General features: G+C 45.3%; 2 protein-coding genes across 2 annotated transcripts in view; one reads left to right on the forward strand and one right to left on the reverse strand.

Moving 5' to 3' along the window:
• kcns3a (potassium voltage-gated channel, delayed-rectifier, subfamily S, member 3a) overlaps nt 1-20,637 on the reverse strand; it is a 33,126-nt gene extending 12,489 nt beyond the window's left edge. The window contains exon 1 of the mRNA XM_078541518.1: nt 20,563-20,637. The gene's annotated coding sequence lies outside the window, so the exon portion shown is untranslated. The remainder of the gene's footprint in view (nt 1-20,562) is intronic.
• zpax1 (zona pellucida protein AX 1) overlaps nt 1-27,204 on the forward strand; it is a 56,859-nt gene that overhangs the window by 1,413 nt on the left and 28,242 nt on the right. Inside the window, exons 2-3 of the mRNA XM_078541397.1 lie at nt 506-575; nt 5,417-5,582. Of these exons, the coding sequence (XP_078397523.1) occupies nt 506-575; nt 5,417-5,582 (236 nt within the window). The remainder of the gene's footprint in view (nt 1-505; nt 576-5,416; nt 5,583-27,204) is intronic.

Raw genomic sequence — 27,204 nt, forward strand, 5'->3', positions numbered from 1 at the left:
AATTCACCAAGGCTCCCTAGACAGCACCCCCCAAACCCACGAGCACTACCATCTAGAAGGGCATGGGTAGCAGCCATATGGGAACATCACCACCTGCAAGTTCTCCTCCAAGTCACACACCATCCTGACTTGGAAATATATCGCCGTTCCTTCACTGTCACTGGGTCAAGATCCTGGAACTCCCTTCCTAACAGCACTATGGGTGTATCTACACCACAGGGACTGCAGCAGTTAAATAAAGCAGCTCACTAGCACCTTCTCAAGGGCAATTAGCGATGGGCAATAAATGATGGCCTAGCCAGTGATGTCCACATCCCATGAATGAATTTAAAAAAACCACCTCCTTAAAACCCATCTCTTTGATCAATCCTTCATCACCCCACCTAATATCAGTTTCCGCCCAGCATCTTTTATTTTGCTTTAGCCTCTGAATACTGCCTTGGAAACTTCTTCTGTGTTGAAAGTAGCTTTATAAGTGCAATTTCAATCTGTTCATGCTTTTCAGACCAGGAGGTCACGTTGCGGCATTCAGTCATCTTCTGGATGACATTAACTGGCAAGTACTCAATGAACTGGTACACACATGCGTACTTAGTCATCAAATCCTAGTTGACATCTTCGCGCTGCCTGACTGAGATGTCAAATATCAGTGCAGATGCCATTACAGCCTGCCTTCTAACCAACAAGTGAAAATAAACAGTGAAAATGCTGCTTAAACTCTCTCTGCAAAAGACTGCTCAGCAAACCACCTTTTCAGTGACCTTTACTTCTAAAGAAGTGGATATAGCACTGACATCACCAACTCTGCAAGGCCACTGGGATCAATGGCATATACCCAGAACTTCTCAAAAACCAGGACCCCGATTGGATGGATGTGACTTGCCATACTCACCTACAACATCCTTGACACTGGGGTAATCCCGGAGGTTTGGTGTAATTCCAAATCATTACCATCCTAGAGCAATAAAACCAGCCAATGATACCAAAGACTATTGTCCCATTGCCCTTCTATCTACAGTCTACAAAGTGGTTAAATGGCTCAGCCTTAACCAGTTAAAACTGGTTTTAGAAGCTACTCTCCAAACCAGTAAGTTGGCTTCAGAGAAGGAAGATGCTGCCCTGAGCGGACCTTGTTACCAACACTGAGGCAGGGTTCCATAAGCTGCTAAAGACTTGAGCTACATTCACAGACTTGTCAATGGCATGCAACACTGTCTGGTGTGAAGGCCTATTACTGAAGCCTTGAACAATCAATCAATACCACAAAACTTTTAGGCTTATCAACACCCTTTTTTCATTCATCTATGGGATATAGGCATCACTGGCAAGGCTAGCATTTATTTCCAATCCCTAATTGCCCTTAAGAAGGCATTGGTGGGTCACTTTCTTAACAACTGAGTGGCTTCTTAGGCCCTCTCAGAGGGTAGTTAAGAATCAACCAGATTGCTGTGGGAACATGGAGGCCAGACTAGGTAAGAGCAGCAGATTTCCTTCCCTGGAGGACATTAATGAATCAGATGGGTTCTTACAACAATCTGATAGTTTCATGGTTCCCATTACAAGACTGGCTTTTTATTCCCAATTTATTGAGTTAACTGAATTTAAATTCCACCAGCTGCTGTGCTAGGATTTGTCTCTGCAGCATTAGTTCAGGCCTCTGGGTTACTAGTGCAGTAACATAACCACTATGTTAACAAACTCTAATGAGCAACTGTAAGTTCTGTATCTATCTTGGTGACAAGACCAGCCAAACACAGATGCTCAACAATGGACTGTCACAGGGCACCAGCTTTATTCAGCATGTATAAGGCAAATATACCCTGCAGCAAATCCCGAAAGTTCATCTCTAATGATGGCGTACCACTGCTGATGCAAGCATCAATGCTACAGACAGCAAGTAAGATTCTCTCAAGCAACCTGGACCTACTGGTATGTTACTTCTGTACCTGATGCCTCCACCCCACTCAGAGAAGACAGTTGTGTCAGCATTCCATCCAAACAACAATGCCACTGGGACAAAACTCAACATCTGGCCGCCACATTTCCAGAAGGATATGGAGGCATTGAAGAGGGTGCAGAGGAGGTTTACCAGGATGCTGCCTGGTCTGGAGGTTATTAGCTATGAGGAGAGGTTGGAGAAACTCGGATTGTTCTCACTAGAGCGACGGAGATTGAGGGGCGACTTGATAGAAGATTACAAAATTATGAATGGCATGGACAGAGTAGATAGTCAGAAGCTTTTTCCCAGGGTGGAAGAGTCAATTACTAGGGGACATAGATTTAAGATGAGAGGAGAAAACTATAGAGGAGATGTGCGGGGCAAGTTTTTTACACAGATGATAGTGAGTGTCTGGAATTCGCTGCCAGAGGAGGTGGTGGAAGCAGGTACGATAGTGGTGTTTAAGAGGCAGCTTGACAAATACATGAATAGGTTGAGAATAGAAGGATACGGACCCCAGAAGTGCAAAACGTTTTAGTTGACGGGCAATATGATCGGCGCAGGCTTGGAGGGCCGAAGGGCCTGTTCCTGTGCTGTACTTTTCTTTGTTTTTGTTCTTTATTGCTGGAAAACAACTTGCCCATGAGCCCCACCCAAAATTACCTGGGCATCAACCTGGACAGGACTCTCACCTATTGGTCTCACTTCATCAACAGTGGCCAGAAAATAAAAACAACAGGGTCCAGAAACTCACTGCCAAATCATGAGAGAGCACGGCCAGAACACTCCATACTGCAACAGTGGACCTAGTGTACGCTGCAGGATACTGCTCTGCTTCCAGGTCCTGCAGCTGGCATACAAAGATTGTGGATGTGCAACCAAATGACACCATGAGGTCTGTGTCAGGGATACCAAAGTCCAATCCAACTGAGTGGTTCACAGCGCCTTCCCACATTGCCCCATCTGCCATTCACCATGATGCCAACGTGCTCCGCCAGATGGAAAAGGTCATGATGAACATCAACCTTCCCATTCACAATGACTTGAAAATCTACCATGAAAGTGCTTGATCATGCCAACCATTCTGGGAAAAAGCAGCTGATAGTCATGCAGCTGGTAACAACCCACTATCAAGATGGACAAAATCATGGAATGCATGTAGCAAAGAACCAGCACCTCATCACTGACCCAATCCCTGGCCTTGGTATCCCTTGAAGACTGCAGACAATGCTCAACTGAATCTGTACAGGACATGGATGATGTGGCCACTAGTCCGCAAGTGGAGGGTGAGGGATGGCCCAAAGTGCAATTGTGGCCATAAATCCCAGACTATGGAATACATCACATCACCGGCCCACTATGATTTGTTGCAGGAGGTACCTCATTTAGCCACTCAGCATCTGGGAAACCATCAAATGGATTGTCAACTAGACAACCCATTATATATTTTTCTCACCTTACAATCGTAATAGTAGTCGAGTTGTTATTGTTCCTTTCAAAACTAATTCAGAAAAGTTAATTGTGTTTACTTGCCTGTCCCCTTAAAGGCCAGTTAAATATAATTAATACAAAATTGCAAGGGGGTTGGTGGGGAAAGGGAGTTAATAAAAAAGCAACTATTTATTTCTAGATCAAACTTGAGTTCTGAAATTACACTGCGGGCTACTAACATATAAATCTTCCAACCATTTGTCAATCATTTTAGCAGCATTGCTATCCCATGCGGAAATAGTGGACAGATGAATTTCAGACGAACATGTTAAAAATTACATTCTACTATCTCACAGCAACATTTCAAGACCCAGTGCTTCTGAGCTTGACTGAAAGAAACATTTCAACATGTCTGAAGAGATAGTCAGAGAAGAACTAATCTGCTCAGCAGTTCACCCTAAGGGCTGATGGATAAAGTAACTTTGGAATTTTGTAAATATATTGGTGCTGTCCACTTGTGTGTGTCTACTGTATAACGAGCACCCCATGTTGTAGGACAAGGATCTGGGCCTCACATCCACTGTAAACTAAATTGATAACACTCTTCCCCAATCCACCCTCCACCCTACCACCCCACCACCCCAAGAGTCAGGAGATTGTGAGTTCAAGTCCCATTTCGGACACTTGGGTACAAAATTCCAGACTGACAATCCAGTCCCGTAAAGAGATAATGTTGCACTGCCAGAGGTGCCCTCTTTTGGATTAGACATTGAACAGAAGCCCCCCCCACCCGTTGTCTCACAGTTGGCCGTGGAACTATTTTGAAGAAGAGTAGGGAAGTTATCCCTAACGCAGAATTTTTCCCTTGTCGAGCGGGTGCAGCGGGCGGGCTCAGGAGCGACCACAAAACCAACCGCCACGCGCAATCGAGCTCCGACCACGATTTCACACTGGTGGACCAATTAAGGCTTGCCCGGCGTGAAACGGGGCTCCACACTGGCCAGGAAGGGCCGAGCGGGGGCAGGGGGCCTGTCGGCCACCAGGTCCAATGGCGACCCGGCAGCCGGTTTAAAAACCACCCAGGCAGCCCCAGAAAGGCTGCCAGGGAAAGATGTCCACCTGCCGTTGTAACGATGGGAGTCGAGTGTGGCTGCAAAAGCCAGACGGGAGGTCAGGTTGGGTGGGCACTCGGTCCCCCTGCTTTTCTGATGAATGCCTCGCTGCCCTCCTGGAGGAGGGGGCTGCCAGGAGGGACACCCTTGTCCCCAGATATGGGAGGAGGAGGCCACCGGATCTCACAATGAGGGCATGGGAGGAGGTGACAGCCCTGCTGAGCAGCCATGGTGTGGTGCGGCGCACATGGGTGCAGTGCTGAAAGTGCTTCAATGACCTGCTGCGTTCAGGCAGGGTGAGTACCATGTTGGCATGGGTCAGTGTGGAGAAATGTTAAAGATCTGGCCGTCCCCCCATGGGTGCTAGAGTCTGAGTGCCAACTGTCAATCACCCCAGAGCTGGCCATGGGGGTGAGCCCTGGCTACTTGGACTGAGTGCTTTGTGGCTCGAGGGCCATGACTCAGGTGTGCCCTGTGAGGTGTTCCTCAGCCGGGGTTAGCAAGGCTGCAATGGCGCTGCAGTTAGAGAGTGGACTAATCAATATTCTTCTGTCCTTTCAGTAGAAGATGAGCCATAACCAAGCCAAGAGGGCACATACAGGCGGAGGCCCACCCAACCTGCTGCTGCTCTCCCGTTCAAGCAGGACGACCTGGAGCTCAAGAGCCGGGACGCTCCCCATGCGACCAAGTGTGGAGAGGCAGCGGTGCCAGATGAAGGTAAGAATGCAATGCACAGAGGTGAGACTTTCAGATCATGCAACCATTCTAGTGTGGTCTCCTCATTGATGTGAGCCTCGAACCTGGAGTCCCCATTGATCATTGAAAGATGATGGCACCGTGATGCACATCTCCATTGACTCATCTGTCTGCCTGGCATGTGCAGTGACAGTAAAGATGACTTTAACTCATGAAATGTCCTCCTTCTCCCTTTTAGGTTTGCCAGCAGGTGTCCGATCTGCAGGCCCCGAAGGGCCACCCCTGACACTGGAGGACCACCAGGTGTCATTTTCACCTACGTCACACCCGCTGAAGCAGGCACCAGCGCAGATACCAGCACTTTGGTAGCATTAGAACTGCGGCTACTATCTCGGTGCACATTGGTAAGGACACTTCACAGTCGCTTTGAGGTACAGGCAGAGGCAGAGAGTGGGAGGACTGCTGGGGTCCAGGACGATGCTCAGTCGAAGGCTGATGATGAGCCTCTGGAGTCATCCATTCGGCGGCAGATGCTGGATGTCCAGCGAAATGAACGGGAGGATCAGGTGGAGATCCATGAGGGTCTGCGTGCCATGATCTCCATGATGGAGGAGTCCATGTGGAGCGTGAGCACTGCGTTGACCATTATGGGCGAGTGCACTGCCTCCTCCATTGAGAGAGTGGCAACTCTCATGGAGAGGCAGCTCCAGGGACAGAATGAGGGGTTGCTGGGGGTGCACTCAGACCAGCAAGCCCTCACACAGGCAGTGACGTCAGGTGGTCAATGTCCGTGTGGGAGAAGGATGAGGCACCCAGTATCCCAGCTAGGTGCCCGTCCATCAATGGTGTGCATGCAGATCCAGAGCGACCTCACTTGGCTCACGAGCTGCCTGTCATCTCCGTGGGCTCCTCTCAGGGCATTCTGGATGACAGCGGCAGCTCCTCCGCTCCTCCGCCAGTGACCGTCACATCTGATGAGGCTGCGGCGACTGGGGAGACCCAGGCATGGAACTGGCCGCTCCCTCCCAGGTGGGGCCAGCACAGGCTCCACTGGCCAGAGGACGACCACCAAGGTCATCGAGGCCAACAGGACAGCAGAGTCAGCAGGCTGTCTCCAATGCCGGTGCCAGCGAGGGGGGGGAGTACTTAGACGTAGCACCCGTAAATGTAAGTTAAAGGCACCATGAGCACAAGAGAGACAGGTCACGGGTGATTGTATGTTCATTTATGTTTACTTTATCTATACTGGTCTGGGAATGAAGACCAGAGAAGTTTATGTAAATAGTTTGGAATTGTCCAAATGAGATAAATTTTGTTTCTGTCGTCTTGGCCTGAGAATGCTTCACCTTTTTATTTTATTGGTGCGGGGAACGCCAGTATGTAATGCTGACCGTAAGTGGCTCTGAACTTTATTGCACAGGCACTGAATGTTCTTTGTGTTCAAATGAAAGGGCCATTTCAAACACCCGGGATGGAGGTGTCAGCCCTGGCATGTGGTTGAAGCTGATCTTTGGCAGCCCAGCTGAAGGAGCATCGGATCAAGGCATCCCTGGTGTCCCTGCCTCCCTGGAGGTTACTGTGGTCTGTCTCCATGCCCTCAGCGTTCTCCTCACCATGCTCATCTTCGGACTCACCACTGGACTCATCATCTGTGGCCTGTGCAGCTGTGTCAAGATCCTCTTCCTCCAGTGGGTCCCCCCTTGCCAGTGTCATATTGTGGAAAGCACAGCGTGCGACCACTATCAATGAAACCCACTCTGGGGGGCATTGTAGTGCTCCCTCTGAACTGTCCAGGCATCGGAAGCACATCTTGAGAAGACCAATGGTCCTCTCTACCACCACCCTTGTGGAGCCATGACTCGTATTGTAAAGCTTCTCTGCCCCTGTTCTTGGGCAGCTGAAAGACGTCATGCGCCACCTCTTCAACGGATAACCCTTCTCACCCAGCAGCCATCCATCCAGTTGGGCTGGAGCACTGAAGAGTCTCGGCACCTGGGAGTATCTGAGGATGTAAGTATCATGGGAGCTGCCTGGGTACCTTGCACAGACTTGCAGAATCTGGATCACAAACTATCTGCACGTTCATGGAGTGGAAGCCCTTCCTGTTGACGAAGGCACTGGGCTCACCCACTGGCACTTTGATGGCCACACGTGTGCAGTTGATTGCACCCTGAACACGAGGGAACCTGGCAATTGCTGCAAAGCCTCTGGCTTGCTCAGCCTGGCTGGCCTCGTCCGTATGGTAAAGAATAAAGGTCAGTACCCGCCAGAACAGAGCTTCTGTCACCAGCTTGACGCAACTATGGACAGCTGATTGGAAGACTCCACAAAGATCCCCCACTGAGCCCTTGAAAGAGTCGAAGCCATAGAAGTTGAGGGGCACTATGACCTTCAACGCCACTGGTATGGGGTGTCCACCCATGCAGTTGGAGCGGATCTCAGGCCCAATCATCTGGCAAATGGAGGTCACGCTGTCCCTTGAGAGGCGGAGCCTCCTTTGGCATTGCACCTCAGACATATTGAGGCAGCTGCATCGCCACCTATAAACCCTGGCAGCAGGATAGTGGTGTCTTCTGCGGCCCCTTCCGCCTTGGACTACCTGTTGGCCCTTCGCCCTTGTGCCTGCGCCTCTCCTCCCACAGGTCCCTCCCCTGGAAGCTGCATTGGGACACCTGGCCTCCTCTCCCTTCTGCCCCTCTCCTTCACTTCAGAGGAGGTGCCCCCAGCTGAAACCACAATCCGTATTACCAGGGCAAAGGAAGGCTGTCTGATGCCTGGAAGGGTCCACGCTGTCTGAATCCTCCGGGGGCCTGGCAGACAGCAATGAGTCCTGAAATGAGACCTGGAAATGCTAAGAATGAAGCCCGAACAGAGACGAAGCTGCCAAGTACCATTAAGCAACCAGCTGCAAGCTATCTCCAAAACTCCTCACTACTCACACTGGCAATGCTGCTGACCCTTTTTAACCCGCCCTTGGATGAGGTTTGTGAAAATGTCGGCTGGCCGCCTGCCCATTTTGCCCGTGTGATGAGCAGAGAATCGCACGGGCAATGAAAAATCAGTCAATTGGACTGTTAAGGGCCTTAAGTGGCCTGTTAATTAATGGCAGGCAGGGCATGGCACCCGTGCACGCCCGCCGAGCGAAATATCGCGCATGTGCACGATGATGTCGGGACCCTCACCCGACATCATCGCGCAATATCTTACTCCCGTTCAGCTCGGGCAGGCATGCGCCCGCCCACAGGATGAGAAATTCTTCCCCTAGTATCCTGGCCAATATTTATCCTTCAATCAACATGACAAAAGCAGACTGGGGGGAGAAATTCGGTTGCATAGCACCACCGCTAGCTGCACTAAGCATACTTACATCACTATCATTGAAGAATGCTGCACAGGCCATCTAAATGGCAGCTCACAGCACTCCCTGCCCTTGGGGAATCAATGCAAGTCTGTGTCACAAACAAATTTGTTCCCCATTATTAGGTCATTATCACATTGCTATTTGTGGGAGCTTGCTGTGCATAAATTGGCTGCTACGCTTCCTTTATTACAACAGTGACTACAGTTCAAAATGTACCTCATGAGCTGCAAAGCACTTTGGGACATCCTGAAGTTGGGAAAAGCGCTAAATAAAAGCCAAGCTGTGCCACGAGTTTTCTGCTAGATTCTCCTGATACTCCACTGTGCCTTTGGTGGAAGATTAGTGGCACATTCAAATTCAGTCGTTCGTTTAATTTCTCTGGAGAAATTATCGCAGGAGATCAGGAAAACCTCCTGGAAAATATCCATGACTGTGAATTTGAACAATGATTACAAACCTCTCTAAAAATACATTATTCATATTAAGTTTTACTGTTATTAAATTGCCCTATAACACAGCACAGGATGTGCACACTCCTGACCCACACATGCAAAGAAGCGCTTTATCGCTGACTTCAGTAAAACCTGCAATGATCCATAGTCTGGGGTATAACTCTACTCTATCAGCTGCACATCACACTCCACAAATGGCAGCAAATGCGTCATAATCACAGCCAGCATCTGGTGTTTATAACATGTTTAACCTAACTCTTTTGCTCATGTATTCATTTTTCCATGGATTGTGTTACCAATCTGGTCCTGTTCCATGTTATATCGTTCATGGTATTATCTATTATTTTATCCAGTGTTATTTGTACTGTGCACATCGTATACTGTTATACAAACATGTTGGTAATACAAGACGATAGCTTAGGAGAATATATTGTGATTGAGAGGCAGGACACTCATGGAAAAAATGTTTGCAAATTTCAACAGCAGAAATCTTTTTTAAATTGTTACCATCAGAAAAATAGCGGTCGAAGTGAACACACGCTTCACAAGGACTCATGAGTGAAAAAAGGAAACTCAGCCTCCGGTCCTGCTGCAGGTGGTGCCCGTTGTTGGCCTTCTGGCCGTACTTTGACTACACCCAGTTCAATTCTTCCTCTGTGCCATTTCTCCTCCGCCTAAGGTTCCAGGAGCACTGGGTGGATGAAACTCATTTTGCCTGCAGACACTCAGCAGGGAGAAGAACCTGGGCAAGGGTGTGGCCTTCAATAATGGTCAGGCCTTCAATAAACACTTTGCACCTGTTTTAAAGAGCTGACCCTGGTCTTTGCGGAGCTCATCCTTGTCTTCCTTTCAGTGACCGACCTACGCGCAGTCACACTCAACCTCCCCTCAGTCGCACTCAACCTTCCCTGCATTACTTTTCAGCCTCCTCTCCCCCCCTTCCAAGAAAGTCTCCAAGTGTCACCTTCCACCTTGAGGATTGCCTTGCTTGCTCAAGACCAGGATGGGGCTCACAGGGTGGGGATATTGGGAGGAGTGGGGAGGGTGGGGGGGAAAGTAGGAAAATGGTGTTGGGGAAATTGATGGGATTGAAGGCCGATAAATCCCCAAGGCCTGATAGTCTACATCCCAGAGTAATTAAGGAAGTGGCCCTAGGAATAGTAGATGCATTGGTGATCATCTTCCAAGATTCTATAGACTCTGGAATAGCTCCTACAGATTGGAGGGTAGCTAATGTAACCCCACTATTTAAAAAGGGAAGTAGAGAGAAAACAGGGAATTATAGACCAGTCAGCCTGACGTCGGTAGTGGGGGAAATTCTCAAGACCATTATAAAAGATTTAATAGCTGAGCACTTGGAAAACAGTGGCAGAATCGGACAGAGTCAGCATGGATTTACGAAAGGATGTGGTTTATTTGGACTTTCAGAAGGCTTTCGACAAAGTCCCACATAAGAGATTAGCGTGTAAAATTAAAGCACATGGGATTTGGGGTAGTGTATTGAGATGGATAGAAAACTGGTTGGCAGACAGGAAACAAAGAGTAGGAATAAACGGGTCTTTTTCCAAATGGCAGGCAGTGACTAGTGGGATACCGCAGGGATCGGTGCTGGGACCTCAGATATTCACAATATATATCAATGATTTAGATGAGGGAATTAAATGTAATATCTCCAAATTTGCAGATGACACAAAGCTGGGTGGGAGGATGAGCTGTGAGGAGGATGGAGAGATGCTTCAGTTTGATTTAGATAAGCTGAGTGAGTGGGCAAATGCATAGCAGATGCAGTACAATGTGGATAAATGTGAGGTTATCCACTTTGGTAGCAAAAATAGGAAGGCAGGTTATTATCTGAATGGCTATAAATTGAGAGAGGGGAATATGCAACGAGACCTGGGTGTCCTCGTACACCAGTTGCTGAAGGTAAGCATGCAGGTGCAGCAGGCGGTAAAGAAGGCAAATGGCCTTCATAGCTAGAGGATTCGAGTACAGGAACAGGGATGTCTTGCTGCAATTATACAGGGCCTTGGTGAGACCACACCTGGAATATTGTGTGCAGTTTTGGTCTCCTTATCTGAGGAAGGATATTCTTGCTATAGAGGGAGTGCAGCAAAGGTTTACCAGGCTGATTCCTGGGATGGCAGGACTGACATATGAGAAGAGATTGAGTCGGTTAGGATTATATTCGCTGGAGTTCAGAAGAATGAGGGGGGATCTCATAGAAACCTAATTCTAGCAGGACTAGACAGAGTAGATGCAGGAAGGATTTTCCTGATGGTGGGGGAGTCCAGAACCAGGGGTTAAAGTTTGGACCTGTGGAATTCGCTACCACAGAAAGTAGTTGAGGCCAAAACATTGTCTGTTTTCAAGAAGGAGTTAGATATAGCTCTTGGGGTGAAAGGGATCAAAGGATGTGGGGAGAAAGCAGGAGCAGGCTATTGAGTTGGATGATCAGCCATGATCATGATGAATGTCGGAGCAGGCTCGAAGGGCCGAATGGCCTACTCCTGCTCCTACTTTCTATGATTCTAAGGGGGTCAGAGGCAAAGGCAAGGGTTGGCTTTCAGCGGGCCCTCCGCCTTGCCGATGCCAGGTCCCTCGATCAATCACTGAGAAAGAGGGACCTTCCTGGGACACCTTAAGCAAATCTGACAGGTGTGCAATGCAGCAACCCCCCATCCTCACCTGCCATTGGTTGAATGCCAGTGGCGGTGGGATCAGGCCCTTCAGTGGGCATTGGTTAGCCATTCACAAGCCTTACGAACATACGAAATAGCAGCCACTCGGCCCCTCGAGCCTGCTCCGCCATTCAATAAAATCATGGCTGACCTGTTTGTGTTTCGAGTTCCACATTCTCATCTACACCCGATAGCCTCTTATTCCCTTGCTTAACAAGAATCAATCTACCTCTGCCTTAAAAATATTTTAAGGCAGCTTCCAATGCCTTCTGAGGTAAAGTTCCAAAGTCTCACAATCTTCAGAGAAAAAATTTCTCCTCATCTCTGTCCTAAATCCCTAATTTTAAAACACTGCCCCCTAGTTCTGGACTCACCCACATCCTTTCCACATCCAGCTTGTCAAGACCATTCAGGATCTTATATACTTCAATCAAGTCGCCCCCTCACTCTTCTAAATTCTGGTGGAAACGGCCTATCCAAGCTGTCCTCATAAGACAACCCATTCATTCCAAGTATCGATCTAGTAAACCTCCTTTGAACCGTCCCCAAAGCTTTTACATCCTTCCTTAAATAAAGAGACCAAAACTGCACACAGTGTTCGAGATGCGGTCTCACCAATGCCCTGTATAACTGAAGAATAACACCCTTACTTTTATGTTCAATTCCTCTCAGAATGCACGAGAACACATACATCCCTCTGCACCTCAGAATTCTGCAGTGGTTCTCTGTTTAAGTAATACTCTTCTGTTTCATTCTTCCTGCCAAAGTGAACAACTTCACATTTCCCACGTTATACTCCACTTGCCAGATTTTTGCCCACTCACTCAACTTATCTATGTCCGTCTGCAAAATCCTTATGTCTTCTTCACAACAAACTTTCCTACCTATCATTGTGTCATCCATAAATTTATCTAATGTGCCTTCGCTCCCCTCATCCAAGTCATTGATATTGTAAAAAGCACAGGCCCCTGTGGGACTCCATTAGTCACAGCCTGCCAATCAGACAAAGACCCATTTATGCATACTCTTGTTTTCTGCCAGCCAGCCAATCCTCTATCCAGGCTAATATGTTACCCACGACACCATGAGCATTTATTTTCCACGATAACATTTGATGTGACACCTTATCAACTGCCTTCTGGAAATCCAAGTGGGGAGGCGGTGGCGTAGAAGTATTGTCACTGGGCTAGTAATCCAGGGTAATGTTCTGGGAGCCCAGGTTTGAATCCCGCAAATGATAAAATTTGAATTCAATAAATTTCTGCATGACCATGAAACCACTGTCAATTGTTGTAAAAACCCATCTGGCTCACTAATACCCTTTAGGGAAGGAAATCTGGCATCCTTACCTGATCTACATGTGACTTCAGACCTGCAGCATTGTGGTTGACTCTTAAATGGCCTAGCAAGCCACTCAGTTGTATCAATCCATGAACAAGTCGAAAAGAAGTGGAACCAGACGGACCACCCAGCATTGACCTAGGTCCCGGAAATGACAATGGGAAACTCAGCCCTATCGACCCTGCAAAATCCTCCTTATTAACATCTGGGGGCTAGTGCCAAAATTAGGTGAGTTGTCTCACAGGCTAGTCAAGCAACAGCCTGACATAATCATACTCACGGAAACATTACAGATAATGTTCCCAACACCACCATCTCTATCCCTGGGTCTGTCCTGCCAGTGGGACAGCAGAGGTGGTGGCACAGTAGCATATAGTTGGGAGGGAGTTGCCCTGGAAGTTCTCAACATCAACTCAGGATGCTGTGAAGTCTCAAAGCATCAGGTTAAACATGAGCAAGGAAGCCTCCTGCTGATTATCATGAACCACTCCCCCTCAGCAGATGAATCAGTACTCCTCCATGTTGAGCACCATGTGGAGGAAGTACTGGGAGTGGCTAGAGCACAGAATGTACTCTGGGCAAGGGACTTTAATGACCTCCACCAACAGTGGCTTGGTAGCATCACTACAGACCAAGCTGGCCGAGTCCAAAAGGACATAGCTGTTAGACTGGGTCTGCAGCAGGCGGTGAGGGAACCAACAAGAGGAAAAACCACACTTGACCTCATCCTCACCAGCCTGCCTGCCATAGATGCATCTGTCCATCACAGTATCGGTAGGAATAACCACCGCACAGTCCTTGTGGAGACAAAATCCTGTCTTCACATTGAGGATAATCTCCATCGTGGTGTGTGGCACAACCACCGTGCTAAATGGGATCGATTTCGAACAGATCTAGTAACGTAAAACTGGACACTATGGGCCATCAGCAGCAGCAGAGTTGTACTCAAACACAATCTGTAACCTCATAGCCCAGCATATCCCCCACTCTACCATTACCATCAAGCCAGGGGATCAACACTGGTTCAATAAAGAGTGCAGGAGGGCACGCCAGGAACAGCACCAGGCATACATAAAAATGAGGTGTCAACCTGGTGAAGCTACAACACAGGACTACTTACATGCAAAACAGCATAAGCAGCAAGTGGTAGACAGAGCTAAATGATTCCGCAATCAATGGATCAGATCTAAGCTTTGCAGTCCTGCCACATCCAATCGTGAATTGTGGTGGACAATTAAACAATTCACAGGACGAGGAGACTCCACAAATACCCTCATTCTCAACATCAGTGCAAAAAACGTGGTATTTGCTACAATTTTAAACCAGAAGTGCCAAGAGTCAGCCTTCTCCAGAGGGCCCCAGCATCTCACTGGTCTTCACCAGTTTGATTCATTCCACGTGATATCAAAAAACGGCTGAAGGCACTGGATACTGCAAAGTCTATGGGCCCTGATAATATTCTGGCAATAGTACTGAAGACTTGTGCTCCAGAACTTGCCATGCCCCTAGACAAGCTGTTCCGGTACAGTTACAACACTGGTATCTAACCGGCAATGTGGAAAATTGCCCAGATATGTCCTGTACACAAAAAGCAGGACAAATCCAACTCAGCCAATTACCACCCCGTCAGCCTATCCTTGATCATTAGTAAAATGATGGAAGGGGTCATCAAGTGATATCAAGCAGCACTTGCTTAGCAATAACCTGCTCACTGATGCTCAGTTTGGATTCCGCCAGGGCCACTCAGCTCCTGACCTCACTACAGCCTTTGTTCAAACATGGACAAAAAAGCTGAACTCAAGAGGTGAGGTGAGAATGACTGCCCTTGACATCAAAGCAGCATTTGAATGAGTGTGGCATCAAGGAGCCCTAACAAAACTGGAGTCAATGGGAATCAGGGGGAAACTCTCTGCTGGTTCGGGTCATACCTAGCACAAAGGAAGATGGTTGTGGTTGTTCGAGGTCAATCATCTCAGTTCCAAGTCATCACTGCAGGAGTCCCTCAGGGTAGTATCCCAGGCCCAACCATCTTCAGCTGCTTCATCAATGACATTCCCTCCATCGGAATATCAAAAGTGGGGATGTTCGCTGATGATTGCACAATGTTTAGCACCATTCGCCACTCCTCAGATGCTGAAGCAGTCCATGTCCAAATGCAGCAAGACCTGGACAATATGCAGGCTTGGGCTGACAAGTGGCAAGTAACATTCGTGCCACACAATGACCATCTCCAACAAGAGACAATCTAACCATCGCCCCTTGACAATTCAAAGACATCACCATTGCTGAATCCCACACTTTCAACATCCTGGTGGTTACTATTGACCAGAAGCTGAACTGGTTTAGCCATATAAGTACTGTGGCTACAAGAGCAGGTCAGAGGCATGGAATCCTGTGGTGCATAATGCACTTCCTGACTTCCCAAAGCCTGTCCACCATCTACAAGGCACAAGTTAGGAGTGTAGCAGAATATTCTCCACTTGCCTGGATGACTGCAGCTCCAGCAACACTCAAGCAGCTTGACACCATCCAGGACAAAGCAACCCGCTTGACTGGCACCCCACCTACAAACATTCACTCCCTCCACCACCAACAAACTGCAGCAGCACTGTGTACCATCTACAAGATGCATTGCAAGAACTCACCAAGCCTCCTTAGGCAGCACCTTCCAAACCCACAACCACTACCATCTAGAAGGACAAGGGCAGCAGACAGATGGGAGCACCACCACCTGGATGTTCCCCTCCAAGCCACTCACCATCCTGACTTGGAAATATATCGCCATTCCTTCACTGTCGCTGGGTCAAAATCCTGGAAATCCCTTCCTAACAGCACTGTGGGTGTACCTACACCAAGGGGACTGCAGCGGTTCAAGAAGGCAGCTTGCCCCTGCCTTTTCAAGGGCAATTAGGGATGAGCAATAAATGCTGGCCTAGCCAGTGACGCCCACACCCCATCAATGAATAAAAAGTACGGTTCATCTACAGGATCCCCTTTACCTGTTACTACTTTAAAGATCTCTAATAAATTGGTTAAACATGGGTCAGGATTTCCCGGTTGGTGAGCGGGGGGGCGGGGCCCACACTCCGACTTGTAAAATGACGCGGGATGACGTTGGGCGGAACTACCAACATCACCCCGCCTCATTTCAATTTTCAGGTTGCCGGGGGCTCAGCAGAATCAGCTGTGCACCCACCAACTTGTCAATGGCCAATTGAGGCCATTACAAAGTAGTTAACAGAATTAGTGGACCTGCCCATCCAACCTTAAGGTTGGCGGGCAGGCCGGGAGCCCTGGCGGGCTTAAGAAAAAGCATGAAACCTCATCCACGGATGGGATGAGGTTTCATGTAGGTTTTAAAATTTTTAATAAAATTGTCAAAGTGATAGACATGTCCCAACTCATATGACAGTGTCACATGAGGGGACATGTCAGGGAAATTTATTTCTTCTGTTTTAAAAATTTTTTCAGACAGGAGCCGATCTCCCTGAGGCAGCACTTAGCCTCAGGGAGGTGAGTGTGCTCTTTCGTGCGCATGTGCAAAAGAGCACACTCTCGGCTCAGGGAATCCCACCCACACAGGGAGCGCATAGCGCTTCCTTGCGGACGTCATGCTGGACAGGCCTTAATTGGCCCACCCACATAAAATGGTGGCGCACCCCCAATCGGGAGCACCAATCGGAGGCGCGCCTCCACACGCCCTCTCCTAAACTCCCCCCCCCACCCAAACGGGGGGAATATTCTGCTCATGATTTCCCTTTTACAAGACCCTGCTGACTCTTCCCGGTTACCTTGTTTTTTTTCTAAGTGCCCAGCTATAACTTCTTTGATGATCAACTCTAACATCTTCCACACGACAGACGTCAAGCAACCTGGCCTATAGCTTGCTGCTTTCTACCTCCTTCACTCTTGGAATAGAGAGGTTATATTTGCCACTTTCCAGTCAGACGGAACCTTTCCAGCATCTAGAGAGTTTTGGAAAATTAACACTAATGCATCTACTACGTCATTAGCCACCTCTTTTAAGACACTATGCTTCCCGCTCAGGACTTAACTGTGCAGAGGCAGAAAGGCAGCAGAGACCACACCCAGCAGCCTCCTGGCCAATTAAATGACACCCCTACCACCACCCCCCCCACCCCCCCACCCCAACTCCAAACTTGCTATCTGTGCTGCATTAAATTCCACCCAGTAATTCTGTTTCTCTCTCCATGGGTGCTGTCTGGCGTTCTAAGAATTTCCATTGCATCTAATGTTTTCCTATAATAAAGAAATCAAAAGTTTATCCTGATCAACTCAATGTGGCAGACTGAAAAAAACTGCAATGTTGTAAGTCTTGTTTGGCTGATAAATTAGAATTTAGCATTATTTTTTAGCTAGCAGCCAATACTGATGACATTTATCCTAGCTCTAAAGTAGACAGTGAAGCCATAGAAGTGCACAAATGAATCAAAAAAAGTTACAGAATATTAGAAACCATTTATTAGAAACTGTTTGTTCTTGTAAAATATTAATGTTACAGTAATAAATATATTTCCAACATCCAAATAGCATTATTACTATAGTACTATGATTGTTTCAGAATCACAGTTGAAATCTCAAAATATGGCTAGCTCTGGTTGAGCAAGTTTAATTAGTGAACAAATGAACCACGCAGATGGGAAGCAGTCTGAATTACTGACTGTGAATACTTATGTTAATCCTGTTGGCTTGCAATGTCAGCTCCCAAAACTCCTCCTATTATACAACAATAAAAATTCAAAAGAACAAAATAAAAGATGCTTGGATTGGCACTTTGTAGCTGGTCCTAAAAAGTGGTCGATGTTGAGATACCTACTTGGAGCAATATCCTTAGAAGGTCGACAAAAGACAATCTCTTGGAATTATTTTGTTTTGATATGGTTAATACATTGTACTATTATCAGACAGATCACCAAGCAATGTGACTAGTGAATAGTCCTATTCACTATTACATGAAAGCAAAATACTGGGGATGCTGAAAGTCTGAAATAAAACAGAAAATAATTTTTAAAACGGAAATACTTGGCATATTGAACAGCGTCTGCAGAGAGAGAAACAATTAAAGTTTTTAAGTTAATGATCTTTTGACAGAACTGACTTGTTTACTATTATATTGGTCCAAAATTTGCTGGAGGGGCATCTGGCGGTAAGCACCATGAGTTGCATCTTTTCCTCCAGTTATTGCTGGAAGTGCGAGCTGAACAGGAAGGGGAGCTGAACTCCACATCTGGAACCTTGGCAAAGAATGCAACCAACAATCCTTAACTAATTAAATGTTAAGGACAGAGAAACAAACAGGGCAAATGATGGGGAAAGAAAGAGTGTGAATTAATCAAATTAATCAAATTAAAAAGAGAGAAAGAAATATATTCAGAAAAGGTGGGGGGGGGGGGAGGGAGAAGTCAGAAAGGAAAAGTAAGAAAAAGTGTAAAAGCTTGGAGCAAAAATGTACTACCTGCGAGGGTGAGAGTTCACAGTTTAATGTGTTCCCTCTCTGGGCCTCCAGCATTCAGTGGCCTATCAGGGCCATAAATCACCTCATTTGGCCTTGAGAAAGCAGCCCTAACTTTCTATAATGAGTTTAATTCTTCCGAATCCATCTATCTTGCATAAATTTCACCGACTAACAATGATGTGCCCTGTGAACTCGCCATTATTCCCCTCCAAGCAAATTCTGGGCCATTAGATATTGATTGGGATAAACTAAAGGCAGTGCTTAATACTCACCGTTCTAAAGTTGTGCAATATTAACTCTTTTAAGATATTCTCCAACTGAATGGAATGCCTTTCCTGGCAGGAAAACGGGATCCGTGTGATTATGATCAGTATTTAAAAGGGAAACAGATCGTTCTTCTTCGAACCGCCTGAAACAACTGCTTGTCAAGTTTATAAACAGCGCTGCTTCTAAAATAAGTTGTTAAAAAGGCGGATTTGTACGCGGGCTGATAAATGGCACGGTAGCAAAATAGTGAAACGGCCGTTTTTCACCGCTGTTGCTTAAATCGAACCTCCCCTTGAAAGAAGTCGACGGGCACATCAGGAGAAAAATCAATAAGCGCCCATAAACCTCGCCCTGAGAGCATCACACTGGATCCACGATACATCCATGGATAAACATAATGGCTGTAATGGACCAAAATTGAATACGTTGAGCTGCGTCGGAGAATGAACCAATGCCGAATAGCTAAACTCACAATTTAGCATTACAACTCCAGCTCTTTCGGTAAATATGACCTCGAAATCCTATCGAACACAGTTGTTTTAAGTTTTCTGCATCGTTGTTGTGCGGTAATAACGAAAGGACCTCACTTTCCAGGCACCTCTGGTTGTCCGGGCCATTGGCTCGCTCGTTTAGGAGGCATGACTTCTTTTCGATCTGTCATGTTGCTCTAAAGAACGTTCGCCCATTCGGCCGTCCGAGCGAACTGTCCGTGGAGGTACCGGAGGTGACCGGACACGATGTGAAAAAGAACACTCGTGTGGGCACAATTCTGCAAGTTCAAATACTCGCTGTTTCAGTGTCTCAAGATCGCTTTCTCATACCTATTCTGAACTTGTCAAGTTAGGATTTGTCGATTGTTGATCATGCGACAAAGGACAATGTCAAAGGATAAACGCCAAGTTTTAACTAATTATTGCGTTATATGGGTTTTGAAATTCGGTGAACTTATAACAACATAATATTAAGCATGTACGAATATCTGCATAACAAGGCTGAATTTGAAATCTTACACCAGGTGACCAACTGCTTAACTATTGAGTGGATGTCAACATTTTGACATAACAGATCAATCGTACTGCAAGATCATTTTCAATGCGTGTTTTTTTTTAAGTTACAAGCGGCCTCCAGAATTAAAGAATGTAAAGTACTGGAAGATATACAAATGCGAGGCAAATCCCAAAATTAGAATGTGAAAAGAATGACGCCTCAGGGAAAAAATGCACTTAAATGAGGAACGGACGGTGTGGATGATTCCAAGAAAGTGTGGAGGAGAGTTTAAAAATCACTATCGAGGTGACATAGGATTTAAGAAGACTTTTAATTGATTTACATCCTAACAATTCTAACGGTTCCAAAGTGATAACGCGACGGGGTATTATTATTATAATACGTTGCGGATACGACAGCCAACCCATACTGAGGTTTACTTCGAAAAGCTGAGGGAATGTCAAGGCCCATCTCACATGGGTAACACGTTAAATGGTGGGCGTGAACCCAGTAGCGGAGGAACTGCAACAAAACTTTTAACTGGAAACCCAACCCAAGGCACAGAACATGACAATGCAGGTGGGTGGGTGTTGTCAAGACTTTTGGGAGCTGGAATCTCGTGGAATCTATTAACATAATCTTAAACCTGTAAAGTAGCATCCATCCCTATGTTAGATTAAGTTTCATGCCGCGAAAACTTGCAATTGTTGCTTACATAAAAAAAATTCATCCAAATTGACAAACCAAGCAGTTAGCTAAGGAGCATGTGCACACAATCATTGATAACTTTGAAATATAAGAATGCGTGCGTACGTTTGTTACCTTTCTTTGGCTTTTGATATTATAGCTTGTGTCCCAAAGTACACTTTCGCCATGCCGTTGCAAAAACACAGAAAATCCTTTGAAGTCCATCCTGGGTGGTTTTAATTGAAATGTAGTGTATGTGACTAGAAGGTGGTCGCTCCCCATATTCCGCTTCAAGCTCTGAGCGCTGCTGCCGGTTGCAGTCCGGGCACTGAATTATATCTGGGGGCGGGACTTTGCCCATTCGCTCGCTGGTTGGCTTGGCCCTTACCTTTCTGCTGGGTTTGATTGGCGGATCGCTCTCTCTCTCTCTCCCTCCCTTCTCTCTGTCCCTCCTGATTGAAATGGTGTAAAACGAAACGTTTCCAGTTCCTTTCAGCAAACTGCCATTTGTTGCAACGATTCCCAAAAGGAACTGCAAAAAAAAATATATATATCGCCGGAAGGACTGTATTGAATAGTTTCATCAGTTTGCTCGGCGTATCCGAAAGGAACGGTGTTGTTCTTATCGTCAGACTGGATTAGAAAGTAGGGGGATTGTCCAACCCAGTGTGCCCTGGCAAACAGCCAAGCGTAACAACAAATCCATTAGGAATGCACATAGTTCGTTTTACATGTGTTTGGCAATGTAAATGAATCGAATAATGAACCACGATTAGACGCGCAAAAGTAGGCAAACTGTCCAGTGGGCAAGAACGAAATCACGCTGGTTCTAAATCTAAGATGATTTATGAAGAAAAGCCGATGCGATGTGTAGCAATTACAATCCGAACTATAAAGGCTTGGGTTTGCTGTGACTGGCACACTTTTAGATCGCTGTCACTTCTGACCAACATGAAAAGAAAAAAAACCCCTGTCGTATCTATTCTATAGTTGAAAATGTCATTGGGTTACTGGTAACTAGTTTAACGTTTCACAGAATCATCGAATGGTTACAGCGCAGAAGGAGGCCATTCGGTCCATCGTGTCCGCACCGAATGAGCAATTCACCCAGTGCCATAACCCCCCTCTTCTCCCCTTAACCCTGCACATTCTTCCATTTCAGATAACAATCGAATTCCTTTTTGAATGCCGCAATTAAACCTGCCTCCCCTCAAATCTCAGGCGGTGCACTTCGTACCTTAACCACTCACTGTGTGAAAATATTTTTCCTCATGTGGCCTTTGCTGCTCTTGCTTTAAATAATTATTTTAAATAGTGCCCCCTCCTCATTCATGATTCTTTCGTGAGTAGGGACAGTTTCTGTCCAGACCCCTCATGATTTTGAATACCTCTATCAAACCTCCTCTCAATCTTCCCTTCTCCAAGGAAAACAGACGCAGCTTCTCCAATCTATCTTTGTGACCTAAGTTCCTCAAGTTTCAATGCCACAGAAATGAAACTGAACAACATTGGCAAAAATGGCCCCATACAAAAAAGCAGAAAATGCAGTGACTTAGAAAAATAAAATGGAAATGGTATTGTTTTGTAGAATTAGCAAAGGTTATCCAGCTATGGGGTACTGTAATTGAAGGCTAACCATTGAATATTATTGCACACAATTCAAAATAAAATTTTATTTTACTAATTTAAGGTGCCGACTGTAGGAACATTGAAAAGCTAATGTGCAGTAGGCTCACCTAAGTAGGACAATGATATTTGCTTCTGAGGCTGTGTTTGACAGAGAACATGTAGCAACGTTATTGGTTACAATCACACTTTCCTAACAATAATTTAAAAGTATACCCAATCATTTAATAATCTCACTTGTGTGAAAACCACACTTTAGAAAAGATGCAAAGGCTTTAGGGAGTGTGCAGAAAATATTCGCCAGCATTGTTTTGGGGATGAGGGACTTAAGTTACCTGGATAGGCTGAAGAAGCTGAGGCTGTTCTCCTTGGAGAAGAGATGATTGAGAGGAGGTTTATTAGAAGTGTTCAAAATTATGAGGAGTCTAGACAGAGTCGATAAAGAGAAACTATTTCCATTGTCAGAGGGACTGAGAGCCAGGGGACAATGATTTAAGGTGTTTGGCAAAAGACCAATGGTGACATGAGGAAAAACATTTATATGTAGTGAGTGGTTAAGATCTGGAATGTACTAACTGAAAGTGTGGCAGAGGCAGATACCATTGTGGCTTTCAAAAGGTAATTTTCTGATAAGTATCTGAAGAGAAAAAAATTGCATGGAGACAGGGATAGGACAGGATAAAGGAAATAGCTGTGTTGGTCTTGGAGAGAGCTAGCATGGACACAATGGGCCAAATGGCCTCTTCCTGTACCATAACAATTTTGTGACTCTATTCTGTGATACAGCGATATACAGCCTTGTGCCCCCATACTGGGAAATAGTAAGATGCTCGTTTTTTAGTATCGCTAAAAAAAGACATGTCGAAGCTTTTCATCTTGCACTCATCAGGACATTCACAAGAATACCAAATGTAAAGGGAAGAACAATTTATACTTCAAGAGAAGAGAGTGCTGATTGGTTGACAAGTGGACACTGATTGGTAGAGGCATTGCCATGGAGAATGTACCAGTTAACTGATGACTGACAGTTAACTGCCAAGCTGTGTTTAAATTCAGACCAGGCAGGTGGACTCTGATTGATCAAGACATTGCCCTGGGGCATGAACCAGAGAATGGCTGTCACCTATTTTGTTCAGTTGAAACCGGCACAATGTGTGTACATGTTGTTTCTATCTGCAAAGAACAGGTCTCTGTGTGTGTAATTCTTAGTGCACTCAGGATTGTCTAGCAAATGTTATCCAATTACAGAATCACATCTAATGTTGGACACTGTGTTTTGTGTTTTGCAAGCATGGGCTGGTTGGTACGATCAATACCTTGCCTGTTGCGAACAGCCAAAGGGACATGCTGTTTGATATGCTGTCATCCAATTTAAGATTACCAGTCGGGCTCACAGTATGGCACACTTGCGCATGTAGAAGCTATGTATAATAAATAATACATAGAGTCCTGTTCTTTGCAGACAGAAAGAATATGTACACACATTGTGCCTGTTTCAACTGAACAAAATAGGCAACAGCCATTCTTTGGTTAATTCCCCAGGGCAATGCCTTGACCAATCTGAGTCAACCTGCCTGGTTTGAATTTAAACAAAGCTTGGCAGTTAACTGTCAGTCATCAGTTAATTGGTGCATTCTCTGTGGTAATGCCTCTATCAATCAGAGTCCACTTACCAACCAATTAGAACTCTTTCTCATGAAGTATAAATTGTTGTTCCCTTCACATTTGGTATTCTCGTGAATATCCTGATGAGTGCAAGACGAAAAGTTTTGACATGTTTTTTTCAGCGATGCTCAAATTCTGTACTACCAAACAACTAAATGTTAGTTTGTTAGTTGATTATAAGTACATCTGCTGAAAATGTTAACCATGGAGACATGAGTGACAATCAAATGAACTCCCAATTCATTTATTTAATACATATATCGTGGTGAGGAAGTCCAAACGCAATAAGTATTTATGTATTTGCCCCACAGCATGTAATTTTTAGGGCCATGGTGAGCATGAACCTATTAAGTGAAGCTGCAACTGTCATACTAAGTATTGTGGTATATGCGTAATATCATTTCATACTTCCAATCTGCCTATACTACTAAAACTTTGACTCTGTAAGAATATAGTGTATGACTATAGAGTGGCTGTTGCACTGCTGATTGGCTAATCATATGCTTTTATTAGCCATGTAACCAGACTAATCAAATTCCAGACAGCCAATTCCAGTAAAACACTCAATGGAGCTCTTGGCGCCTCAGCATCCATTTCACAATGAGTAGCCGCGGGACAGCAGGGTACAGAGAAGTATTCAATACAATCATATTATCAACTAATTATTACTTGTGTAAAGTCGCTGTATTACACATAGATATTTATTATTTATCATATTTCTACTACCCAAAGGCACTTGTCTTAATATTTTAATTCTTCTGTCAAGTGATACTGGGGCAACTCCTAAGTCAACCAAAATACTGTAAGCTCCGTAGACTCCCTGAAGTCAGATATCCCCAGACCTGCCTGGTTTCAGTTGTTTCTGTGTACCCACATTCTTAGTTGAAGAAGATTCCATTTTGAATCAAGTAAAACATTAAAGAACCTAAGGAAACTCCACTGATCTGAAAAATAATTGGTCCCAGGGTTGGTATATTAGACCAGAGGTCACATATCTAAAAATTTTAAGGCAAAAACACAGGCAACAAATTGCATCTGAAATTGCTACCTACTCATTCCACTGGATGGTTTTGTGGTGCTTGCTCATTGCTCTTTGATAGCTTTTTAGCTCTTAGTAGTTGTTTATGGATACCCCTTATCAACTGCATGGTAGTTATTCATTGTTAATTTTTTTACCTGTATACTCATATTGCATGTAGTCAGCATTATTCCGTTAATGTTAATTTCTAAATTATTTTTATTTGAGTCAATCTATCAATGGATATAACAGTATTTTTGGGTGAAAGATATTTTGGATGTTTGACTGCGATGGGCACTAGATGACAGATTTTTTTTTTTTGTTTAGTTAGGGACTGTAATATAATCACTGCATGTTTACTGACTGATAACCAAAAGATTTCTACAAAAAAAAGGTGTCATCTTTATATTTAGGATTTTAGGTATTATATATAATCAAGTATTTTCACAACATATGATTAAATCAGGCATTAATAAACCAAAACCCACTTTCAGAGTATACTGTAGCTAAACTATTATCTTAATTTATTCACATTTGTGATAGCATATGTATACAGTATAGTGGATCCCCATGGAAAGGCTCATAAATAAACAAAAACTCTGTTTCTCTTAGTGTTTCATAGTTTTTTTTCCCCCATTCATTCTTTCTATGCTTGGGCTCTGTTTCCATTTATATTTAAAGAGAAACTTTGAAACACACAGTACAGGGGAGGCCATTCAACCCATTGTGGCTGTGTCAGCTCTATGAAAGGGCTATTCAATTCATCTCACTTTCACTCTATCCACATAACCCTGCAATTGTTGCCTTTTCCAGTATATATTGAATTCCATTTTGAAAGTTACTATTGGATCTGTCTCTACTACCCTTTCAGGCAGTGCATTCATTTTGCGAAAATAAAATCCTCATTTCGTCCCCTTAGTACTTTTGCCGATCACCTTCAATCTGTGCCCCCGGTTACCGACCCTACCAACCTCCTAATCTACTCAAATCAAAATCCTTCATAATTTTGAATGCCTCTATTAAAATTCCTGGTATTCTTCATGCTTTAGAAGACAATTTCAGCTTTTCTATTCCCTCCAGATAACTGAAGTCTCTCATTCTGAGTAAATCTCTTCTGCACCTTCTCCAAGGATTTCACATCTTTCCTAATGTGTGGTGCCCAAAATTGGCCTCAATGTTCCAGTTGGGGCCAAACCAGTGAATTATAAAGGTTTAGCATAACTGCCTTGTTTTTTGTACTTGACGGGCAGAATCTTCTGTTCGGCATGCGGGGGGTGGGTCCCGCACGCCGATGCGTAAAATGATGTGTGGCGATGTCGGGCGTACGTCCTGATGTCACTGTATTTCGGCGGATGTGCATTGGAATCAGCTGCACGCTCGCCAAACTGTCAAAGGCCTATAAGGCCATTAATGAACTAATTAAAGTACTTGTCAGGGCTGCCTGTCCAACCTTAAGGTTGGCTGGGGGGGCAGGCGAAGAGCCCAGGCAGCCTTCGCATTTATCATTAAACCTCATCCACGGGCGGGCTGAGGTTTCATGAAAGTTTTTAAAGTGTTTTAAAAGTTTTTAATGAAATTAATGGACATGTCCCAGCTCGTGTGACAGTTTCACATGAGGGGACATGTCCTTAAAATTTTCTGTAATCAATGTTTCATCAGTGAAAGTAATCCCCCTGAGGCACCTCTGTGCCTCAGGGAGATTTCTCGCGAAAGAGCGCACTCCCGACTCAGAGAACCCAACCCCACCCCCCCGCCCCCCGCCGTTCGCACAGAGAGCGCTCAGCGCTTCCGGGTGCATATCACGCTGGGCAGGCCTTAATTGGCCAGCCCACATAAAATGGCAGCGCGGACCCGATAGGGGGCGCCAATCAGGTCCACACCGCCCGCGCCCACCCCCGCACAAACCCCCAACAGGGGGAATATTCTACCCCATATGTTTTTTCAGCAGCTTTATCAACTTGGCCTCCAAGAGTTGTGCATGTAAATCCCCCGCTCTCCCTGATCCTGCACCCCTTTTAAAATAGTACCATTTTGTTCATATTGCTTCTCCTTCTTCCTTCCAAAATGTATCACTTTACACTTCTTTGAATTAAATGTTAGTGGTCATGCAATTGCCTATTTTACCAGTCTGCTGATGTGCTCTGGAAGTCTGCTAATTTCCTCCTTACTGTTTACTGCAATTCTAAATTTTGAAATCTTGCCTGAAATCCAAGTCATTCACAAATATTGAAAAGAGAGCCAGGGACCTCTCTTCAGACTTCCAATCTGATAAAAAAAACTATTCGCTACTACTTTGCTTCCTGTCTCACAGCCAATTTCCTATCCACACTGTCACTGCCCTTTTAACACCATGAGCTTCCATTTTGCTAACAAGTCAATTATGTGGCACATCATTTAACACCTTTTGAAAATCCTTTTACATATGATCAACTAGACTACCTTCATCAACCCTCTCCATTGTTTCATCC

Source organism: Cetorhinus maximus, chromosome 5 (assembly GCF_964194155.1).
Source record: "Cetorhinus maximus chromosome 5, sCetMax3.hap1.1, whole genome shotgun sequence".
Taxonomy (NCBI): domain Eukaryota; kingdom Metazoa; phylum Chordata; class Chondrichthyes; order Lamniformes; family Cetorhinidae; genus Cetorhinus; species Cetorhinus maximus.